This window comes from Hippocampus comes, unplaced genomic scaffold (genome assembly GCF_001891065.2).
Source record: "Hippocampus comes isolate QL1 unplaced genomic scaffold, H_comes_QL1_v1.1 scaffold186, whole genome shotgun sequence".
In the NCBI taxonomy this organism is placed as follows: domain Eukaryota; kingdom Metazoa; phylum Chordata; class Actinopteri; order Syngnathiformes; family Syngnathidae; genus Hippocampus; species Hippocampus comes.
Window position 1 is genome coordinate 799,022 of NW_017806236.1, and position 10,340 is coordinate 809,361.

General features: G+C 43.6%; 2 protein-coding genes across 2 annotated transcripts in view; both read left to right on the forward strand.

The window, feature by feature from the left end:
* LOC109507481 (transcription factor 12-like) overlaps positions 1-3,086 on the forward strand; it is a 9,239-nt gene extending 6,153 nt beyond the window's left edge. The window contains exons 8-12 of the mRNA XM_019856938.1: positions 195-371; positions 957-1,074; positions 1,188-1,335; positions 2,227-2,456; positions 2,537-3,086. Coding sequence (XP_019712497.1) covers positions 195-371; positions 957-1,074; positions 1,188-1,335; positions 2,227-2,456; positions 2,537-2,679 — 816 coding nt within the window. The 3' untranslated portion in view covers positions 2,680-3,086. The remainder of the gene's footprint in view (positions 1-194; positions 372-956; positions 1,075-1,187; positions 1,336-2,226; positions 2,457-2,536) is intronic.
* A 2,155-nt stretch (positions 3,087-5,241) lies between these two features.
* The window catches only part of LOC109507489 (cingulin-like protein 1), a 12,026-nt gene continuing 6,927 nt past the window's right edge, over positions 5,242-10,340 (forward strand). The window contains 7 exon segments of the mRNA XM_019856946.1: positions 5,242-5,418; positions 7,344-8,227; positions 8,295-8,386; positions 9,456-9,555; positions 9,647-9,742; positions 9,823-9,971; positions 10,134-10,333. Of these exon segments, the coding sequence (XP_019712505.1) occupies positions 7,370-8,227; positions 8,295-8,386; positions 9,456-9,555; positions 9,647-9,742; positions 9,823-9,971; positions 10,134-10,333 (1,495 nt within the window). The 5' untranslated portion in view covers positions 5,242-5,418; positions 7,344-7,369.

The following is a 10,340-nucleotide window of genomic DNA, read 5'->3' on the forward strand; positions in this document are numbered from 1 at the left end:
TTTTTGTGTTCTTTGTGTTCGTTTTTTTTTCCCCATGCAAAGCTAAGGACGTAAAAGCAAGGGAAATCAAAATAAAGCAAAGCAAAAATAAAGAGAGAGAGAGAGAGAGAGAGAGAGAGAGAGATGACATAGTAATGTTTTTTTTTTTAGCTCAGATAAAAGCCACGATTTAACAAATATTGTTCCCCTATAAGTCTCAGGTTGAGGACAGACTGGACAGACTGGACGATGTCATCCACGTTTTAAGGAACCACGCCGTCGGTCCCATGCCCAGCCTGCCCGCTGACATCCACAGCCTGCTGAACCAGAACCTCCTCGGCCGGCCAAACCCTGCCAGCACGCTCGCGCTCACCTGCCACACCCCAACTATGGTTAGACTTTGAAGCATTTTAGTATGGAGCTGCGTGTATGCAAATGTCATCTCGTGTTTGTGTGTGCTGTTGAGCTTGTGGACTTTTCCACTCTGTTGTTATCATCAGCAAAATAGGAAACAGAACACAATGGGCCAGTGCAGGGACACGTCACTTTTGTGTCGGAAGTGTACTGAATGTGTGGGGTGATGGGGTCTGCCTCAGATACGGCGTGTTTTTCCCTTTTAGCCGAGTGGGAGGATTTGGCCCTAGCTCGAGGGATAGTATATTCTAATCCCCTGGGGGAGTGCGATATTACATTTCATACTTTGGATGTGTCGATTAGGAGTGAATCATTCCTGAAGAGAATTACTGGTGTAATAGAAAGTGTGTAGCAGTTTTAAGGGGAGGATTAAGATCGGGTCTGTATGGGAAAGTGATCCACTCAGGAGGATGTTGGGTATAAAGAAGCAGATGTTGGGTTTTAAGCGCTGCGCTGTAGCATCATTTACCATAATTATTTAACAGATTCTCACGTGTCGTACTAACTGAACACACACTGTAAATATTGGCCTTATCTCATCGACTTCTTTGTGTGGCGCAAAGGTTGAGGCTGTCACCATGAACAACAACCATTCAGCCTTCCAGGGGCGCACACAAAATGGACACCCGTACCCCGCTAGACAAGGGACCACGCTGGAGCCGATGTCGGGAGGATGCAGAGGTGACTCAATCGCAGATTTTTTTAGCATGATGTGTTTACTGTTATTCAATTGATGATGGCAATTAGCTGCCAAACTGATGTCACAGTGTATAATGATCCCTCTTCCTTTGCAGGGAGTTTGGGAATTCCAGGAAATGCGGAGCTGAAAATTGAAAGTATTGAGAGGGAAGACATGATGCACACCAGCCACAGTTCCGACAGTCAAAGGTCAGATGAGGAGAGCGAACTCAAGACGCATGGAGACAACGGCACGAGGGACAGGTAGACCCTAATGCTGTCACTTGACAACATGATTTCCCCTGCACTTATACTATAATACAGGCGGTTTATTAAGACACAAAAAAAAATCACTTTGTTTCGACATTTACCGGCACATAGGGTTTGTAAAAAACATATAGAATCCCAGATTTGTCACTTATTATTCATGCATCACTTATTTTGAATAAAAGTCGAACATTCAAAAGCAGTTAGAAACAGAGTTAAAGACGTCTAAAAGCAAAGTAAAGAAATTTTAAAAATAGCTTAACTAAAATTACTAAGTGCATACGGTGCAAGAACACGATTTTCAAAAATATGATTTTAAAAATACTTTGTAAGACTTTCATCAGAGGTAATAGGAAACAAGCATTGTTTTAAACGTGGATTTAAAAGCATTTGCACTTTATTGGTTTTAAATCTTTATTCATTCATATTTTTTACGCTGATAATAATGTATAACAGCAAATCAGGTCAAGTCAAATGTTTTTTAGGGTTGATTTTTGGGGGAGCATATTATACACGGGCGCCTGTTATTCACAGGAATTTATGGTAGTTTTGAGTTACCTTGCCTAGCATAATTTATTATGAAGGCTGACAGATTAGATTGACATGGCAGCACATGCAGGCTGAAATCTAATTGGACAAAAAATACAAATAAGGATGCGGTGCAAACAAGAGAAATGCTCCGAAATTTGGAGGATATACTGTTGGGAATAAATAGAAACGATTTAATGGAACGTGTTAGGATTTAGGTTGTAAAAGTATAGGTCTGTTCTTCTCAATGGCCGGTAGAGGGCAGTAAAGTCCTCATAAAATCCCATGTCCTCCCCTGACTCTTTTCCCCTGATTGAATTTAACATTTATTCTCCTCTTCCATATCGTCCAATGCTGAAGTATCCACGAGGACGAAGATCTAAGTCCGGAGCAGAAGGCCGAGCGTGAGCGCGAGAGGAGGATGGCCAATAACGCTCGGGAGCGTCTGCGCGTACGCGACATCAACGAGGCGTTCAAGGAGCTAGGTCACATGTGTCAGCTGCACCTGAAGAGCGAGAAGCCGCAGACCAAGTTGCTGGTGCTGCACCAGGCCGTGGCCGTCATCCTCAGCCTGGAACAACAAGTCAGAGGTGAGCGCCAAACGCAGACCATCACAAACGCTCGCCGAGAGTTGCCTTTTTCCTCAAATGAACCACTGCTCGTCCCTCAGAGAGGAACCTCAACCCGAAAGCTGCGTGTCTGAGGAGGAGAGAGGAAGAGAAGGTGTCTGCTGTCATGACAGATCCTCAGTCCATGCATGTCGCATTTCATCCAGGTCTGACCGATCCTGCAAACCCAATGGGCCATCTCTGAGGCTCCAACCGGTCAACAATTCCAATTTAACAATGTGGACTTCATGCTTCCAAATTGATCTTTATGAGGATATATTTTTATTAACATTTGGTTGTTAACACAGTCTGAGAGGAGCTCTAAATTGTGTATGGGAGGATATACTGTATCGGACACTACATGCACAAAAAAGTTGGGCATAACTGGGTTTTTGGGTTGAATTTCAAGATGAAACTAAAATGCACTTTAGCCTACAGATGAACGTAATTTGACCTCTAAACATTTCAATGCACATCTCACCAACCAGTGGCGGTCCAAGGCCTCATCATAGTTAGTGAGAGCCCTTTCGCTACCCCACCACACACACCACCAACACACTCATGGACACACTGATGAATTGAACATCCATCCATCCATTTTCTGTACCGTTTTATCCTCACAAGAGTCGCGGGCATGCTGGTGCCTATCCCAGCTGTCTTCAGGCAGTAGGCGGGGTGCACCCTGAACTGGTTGCCATTCAATCACGGGGCACACACAGATGAACAACCATTCACGCTCACAACCACGCCTAGGAACAATTTAGAGTGTTCCATTAACCTGCAACGCATGTTTTTGGAATGTGGGAGGAAACCGGAGTACTCGGAGGAAACCCACGCAGGCATGGGGAAAACATACAAACTCCACACAGGAAGGCCGGAGCCGGAATCAAATCCTACACCTCTACCCTGTGAGGCCGATGTTCTAACGAGTCAGCCACCGTGCTGCCTTGAATTGAAAACACTATTTTAAATATGCTGCATTGAAAACTAGGAATACAGAATCATCAAAATATATTTCGAATTAAGGAAGCAGAATTACAAAAACACAAGCCTTGCTTTGCACAAATGAAAAAAACTAAAAAAAAAACCTAAACGGAGTCCAACTGCAATAAGTTTGGCTTTGTTTCCTAGCATGCTTGCTTTCTTTGTTCAGGATTGCCCGAATTAAATTATTTCAAAAGTGTTGCTGTCTGCAACTCTCTGACAGAGAGCGACTCCAGATGGGGGGCGCAAAAAGAAAACCACTTCACGCAGATTTCTTTCTTTTTTTTTTGTGGGAATGCCGCCTTGTGTTGCAACACATAATTCACATACCCGGAGCTGCCAGTGACTCTTAACTGTTCAATGCTTTAGAGACTTTTGTCATTCCGCTTCATGTTAGACGACAGCACGTTGTGTAAAAAGTACTGAAACATTTCGAACAGTTGGACATTGAAACGTTTAGCGAGGGACAAAATAAGCAAAATAAGTTCACATGTAAAGTATATAGTGCATTTTAGGTTCACCCAAAAAGCTGAATATTCTTTCATTTTTGTGAGTAGTGTATTGTATGTGAGTGTACTTTGATTAAACCAGCTAATAAATACTTAACTCTGGGGTCTCTGGCAAAATGAAGAGCATCAGAGACTCGTGATGCAGTTGAACAATCATCCCCTCGCTTCTCCAACACAATTCTAACTTTGTGCCTAAAAGTTTACTTCTGAAAGACAAATGCATTGTAACTTGGAGATATTTTGTACATTTTTTTATCTGTCCTGGAAGGATAGAACTCAGTTGTGGCGAGGTGTCATCTGCACTTTGGCAAACAGTTTGATAGTGTATTGGCAGACGTGACATTTCAATGCGTATTCAGACAGCAGATTTATTTGTTCTGTGGCATTGTGAGTATGGAAGTTTCTGTGTGTGTGTGAGTGTGTGTGTGCGCTTGCCTGTGTGTTTTAGGAGTTGGCCCATTCTGTGAATGAACACATCTCCAAGAATGTTTTAATTAGCATCTTATCTATTGAAGCTTTTCTTTTTATTTGTATGTTTAGCACTGTTACGAACAACACTGGTGGGCAAAAACAAAACATTTGTCACTCACATCATTCCTTTTCAGATCTAGCCAAATGTGTGTGTGTGTGGGGGGGGGGGGGGGTTTTTTTTTTTTTTTGTGTGCATGTTTAGGACATTTTTTCCTCCCTAAGTTATGTAAGTTATCTTTTATACAAATGTCTGTAAATGCTTTTGTCACACTTGATTTTACAAAGGAAACTCTTCGGTGCAGTTTTAGACACATTTCATGTTTTGAGCAATATGCTTATGTAGAATGCTGTTTATTGCTTTTTTGAACAAATCTCAAAAAGTCATAAAAAAGTTCTGCTATTATAAAATGTACAGTTTGTGTACAGTTCAATGTAGCCTATTGGCTTGTGTCTGCATATAGCAATACAGTACATGTTTTTCTTGTTCTTCTTGTCTTTTTTTCTGCAAATATCTGTTAATATCTGTAATTTTTGTCTTCATGTGGTTTAACAATCTCACACCATATACTATTTGTCAAATTGAGCTCTAAACTACGCCTTTTATATTTAATTCCGTTTCAATTCATCAATTGAGCGCCTAAAATTAGAGGAGCTGTCATTGAAAGCAGAGTCACAGCATATAATTGGGTTGGACCGATACATCTGAGAAAATAATTTGTAAACAAAATTTAGAATATCAAATTAAATGCCGAAGCTGTTTAACTGGAGCTACACAGATTTCTGACCGGACCATCGCATTCCGCAGCCCCGTTGTAGCGCCGTCCGCAAGAATTTCCCGAATATCTCCTTTGTCACGTGACACTGGGATGTCGGACACCGCGGCGTTGGTGAACGCCTCATTGGGCAGAGGCAGGACAGCGGGACAGTTTGGAGGAAGAGGAGGACCGCACTCCGATTCACTCACTTTTACACTCACAGCGGGTACGTTCGTTTCTTTATGACGATTTTACTCCTTTATATTGCGAAGAACGGAAGAATAACAAGGAAAGGCTTCAACCCTTTCTTTGGCGTGCTCGTGGTGAGTTTACGGAACCTCGGTAAAGATATTTCCCCCCTCATCTCTTTGAAGCTCTTTGCTTTCTGTGGCAGACAGCCTCTCCGTTTTAATGTCGGAGTCCCGTCCAGGCAGCAACCTTGCTCTGCCCTCTCGGAACGATATGCAGGCATTACTTGCTGTTTACTTATAAGGTGTTATTTTACCTGTGGAACATGGTAACTGGCTAATGCTAACATAAAAGAAAGCCCCGAAGAATAATTACAGTGGTTGATTTGAATGACAAATATCTTGCTTTCCTGTTAAATCAGTGTAAAATTCCAGAGTAAAACTTTCTACTTTTATTTTCCCTTCCTGATATACGAAATTCCACAAGGACACATGCGTTTTACGTACCTTATGTTGTAAACTAGTCCGCTTTGAGGGAAAACTACGTTTTTATCTGCTAAAGGTGGATTTTCCCAAACTGGCAACCAAAGGTTTTTACCTCAAAGGTTGCAAATAATGAAGTCAATTTACATCCATCAATTTTCCAATTCCCAATCACAAGGGTTGCGGGCGCACTAGCGCCTATCCCAGCTGTCTTCGGGCAGTAGGCGGGGGACACCCTGAACTGGTTGCCAGCCAATGCCACCAGTTTCTAAAAAGTGTAAACATTTAAAGCGTGCTTTGTAATAAATCTTTTCTCACACATACATTAATCAAGTGAGATCAAAATGATGATTCACCAAAGACAATAATGCTGTCAGGGAGGTATGAATTTCATCCATCCATCCATATTCTAATCCGCTTATCCCCACAAGGGTCGTGGGCGTTCTGCAGCCTATCCTAGCTGTTTTCCGGCAGAAAGCGGGGTACCCCCTGAACTGGTCGCCAGCCAATCGCAGAGCACACATAGACGAACCATCCATGCTCATACTCACACGTAGAGACAATTTAGAGTGTTCCATTAACCTGCAATGCATGTTTTTGGAATGTGGAAGGAAACTGGAGTACCCAGAGAAAACCCACGCAGGCATGGGGAGAACATGCAAAGCCCACACTAGAAGGCCACAGCCGGAATCAAACCTACATGACATGATTTACCAAAAATAATGCAACCAGAAACATATTAAATTGACTATACCACATCATTATTAATATTGTCATAAATTGCAGTGGTGCATAGAATGCACTCTTATACTAAAAACTAATTCCTAATATTGTTGTTACCTTTTTCATCTTCTCCGACAAAGTCATGATAAATCCTATGGCCCATACTCAAAACACATCTGTAAATGGCTTAAAATTTTAGATCGAGTGCAATAATGATGACAATGGCTCCAGTGTTGACATCTCTCTTGACAAATATTGCTCCTTTATACCATGAAGTGGGTGACGACACCCCACAAACCTCAGCCAGTTGTAGTTGTAATTCAATTGGCTCAGTGTTGTTGGTACAATACGGCAGTGTCATTAACACACAGAGTGAGTTGTCTGCAAAATCAAGCTGTTGTCCATGTATGTCTTCATGTTGGCTCGTGAGTGCAGCTGTGTGTGAGTGTGAGAGAGGAGATCCTTGGATGGCACTATGTCACCGTGTCCTACTTGCACTGCAACTCTAATGTTGTGTAAACAATTGTGTACGCCTTCCCATGCTGGATCAGCGTTCAACAGGGTTATAACATTCTGGGCCTGATTTGGGAACTCTGTCAAATTTTCCATGGTGAACTCAATCAAACCTGCCAAACAGCCAGGCTGATTGCGAATAATGTGGACGATTGCGAAAAAAAAAAATAGTCAGTGGCTCCCATCCTCACACTTGCCTGCAATTTGGAATCTTTGTAATTCAGAACCTCTGTTTCCCCCTTCGTTCTGTTAATGCAGCCGGAGCCACAATGGCCGGACTAGGTGGCTCCCCGGAAATGAGGATGCAGAAGACTTATGTTGATGCGCACAACCCCAGAGGCGGCCATGACAGTTTCTTTGGAGTTCGGGTGCAGGTTCAAGGGATTAAAGGTCAGCCCTTTGTAGTTCTGAACAGTTCTGGTGAAGAAAGCCACAGAGACGTATCAGTCATCACTCACCAGACTGGCTACAAACCGGGCATGGTGAAGAGGTCCGTGGATGGGACTAGCTCCTTGTCCGAGTTTCATTACCAGAAACACCCAGAGATCCTGAGACCGTACGACCCCAGAAGCAACAACCTCAACCATCTCAACCCTTCGCAAACCCTTCCCGGGAAAACAGGGGATCGGACCAAAGCCCGGATTCCGCTTCCAGCCGAAGGCCCGACAGACGACCAGAACACGCCTCCTTCGGACGGACACCTCCCTGCAAGGTCCCCAAACTCAGTGGACTCTGAACCCTTCATGTCTGTAGGCAAGCTAATCACCCAGTTCAACAGTAGCCAGCGTAGAGGAAGGGGCGGCCCCAGAAGTCGTCTGGACCCAGAAGAAACGCGACGGTCACGTAGCGTGGACAGCGGCCGAGCTTCCGACTCGTCTTCCTCTTCATCCAGCAGGACGTCGTCTCTGAAGGGGGGAAGCAGCGGTGTGACCTCTGGCGAGGTGTATCCTCCGGGGTCAGCCAGGGCTCGGCTGCTGGGTGGAGAGGCCAACAAGAGAGAAGAGAACAAACCCGGCATACAGTTTAAAGATCATCATGGGATTGACATGGCAGCAAAAGTACTTCACAGAACGAAGGAATCGTCGCAGAGCACTTGCATAGATGGAGCAAAGGAAAGAGACGCTCAGGTAAAGTCATGTCCTCACAGACGCGGTTCTCATTTCAAAGGTTCTATTTATCATGCTCTCTAACCAGGTCACTCCTGATCTTCTGAAAGGACAGCAGGTATCGGTCGACCCGAATGAAGACGCAGCGAAGCAAATGCTCTTCACCTACCTCAAGGAAGGGTGAGTGAACACATAAAAGAACTGGAACGGGGATAGGCAACCATTTTTTGTCAGCACTACTCGGGGGTCACATTGGGCCGTTCGCTTCTTAATCAGATGTGTGACAAAAATGCTTGAAAAAGTTGAAATAAGGACAAAAGTTGTATTTCTTTTATTCAACTGATGTACAAAAGAGTATTGTTCTATATTTCTATGCTCAAATTCATACAATAGATTTTTTTTTCCACCCTGTGCAAAGGGCTCACTTGCATTCAAATTTCCATTCAAAGATGGCACAAAACTGCTGAACAGCAAACCAACATTAATTGCAAGAATTCATTTTGTACACGTTTTCGTCAAAATTAACTCAATCAAAGATTTTTATATGATGCTTCGTTTGTCCTACATGTCATTCAAAATCCCCTATAAGGGCTATAAAGTTAGTCCCCTTTGCAACGTGGATGCATCGGCCATCCGTGACAACAGGCGCTTGTCCAACTCTGCAACCATACATGTGTCAGTAACAATTGTAAGCGCTAAATATAATCCGTGTTTTTGGCGGACATATACTGTATGTAGTTACTCCTCAACGAACTGTCAACGGTTCTCGTAAGCGTTAAATATAATCCGTTTTTTTGGCAGACATATATGTAGTTACTCCTCAACGAACTGTCAACGGTTCTTGTGAACAAAACAACTCGTGTTTGTGTACTTTTGAGATTGGTGTTGCAGTGGCAACTTAGGGTTGAAGCCTCAACCAAACAACATTTGATGGATTAGTTTGATGATAGAATAAAGTGTAAGAATTTTTTTTTTTTTTAACTTTATCTATTGTGATAGTGTGATAACAGAGTTGCCGGCACAGCTGCTCACACATCCACTCACACACGGAGTCAATCAGGAATGCAGAGCGTGATCTTGCTTCTCCAGATATAACCTGGAATGTCTTAAATGATCTATCACCTATTTTGACACGTGCTCCAGACAGAATCCTGCGGCAGGCTGAGTGAAGTTTGGCCAACGTCTTCATCTCTGCGCCGTCAAAGCAACGAGATAAAAGTGTTTATAAAACATTTGTCTTTCTTCTTAGGACGACTGACGAAGTCTCCGTCACCCGGAGGAAAGTCAACCTTCTGCTTGAAAGGATCAACAGACTGAAGTGGAAAACGGCTGAGAATGTGGAGGAGGAGGTGAAAGTGAACGGAGGAGTGAAAATGCTCTCCGTTGTAGCTCACTCTTGACTCATGTAGCGTGTTTGAATAGAACTTTCACCCTCTGTAGGATCGGACAGTAGAGATGAAGCAGCTGCTGGAGAAACAGGAAGCACTGCAGTCACAAGTGTATGACTTGACGCGGAAATTGGAAACCGAGATGAAGGTTTTGTGTCGCTTTTGCCTGACTCAGTGTGCCCACATTTCTAAAACCTTCATCTTGAGACAGTTGATTTTGTGTCCCAGAATGAAAAGACACTTGCCAAAGCCTGTGAGAAGGCCCGGATGGAGAAGAAGAAGCTGCAGGAAGAGTTGGCCAAGAATCAGGCCGAGGTCACCAACCTCAGAAACAAACTGATGGAAATCGAGTCGCAACTTAAGTCGACCAAAGACGAGTGAGCATATCGCATTCATTGTGTTGGATCTCATTAGATTGTACAGCTTTACCGAATATTCCGACCGATGAGTTTATCGCGGCACTTCCATTTTGTCCCTCATCGTCTACCCGTGTTAAAACTGTAACTCTTACAGTGTACTGTACGTTGTGCATTTCACAGGTTGACTCAGATGATTGCAGACAGGGAGCGTTCTAAAATGCAGATGAAGGACCTCCAGCAGCAGCTCTCCGAGATGCACGATGAACTGGACCAATCCAAGAAGGCAGAAATGATAAATGCGGAGAAAGAAGTCCTTCTGAAGGTAAGGTTTCTGTCTCCCAATTCTACACAAGCAGCTCAACCGGACAAGCCGATAGGAGGTGGGGG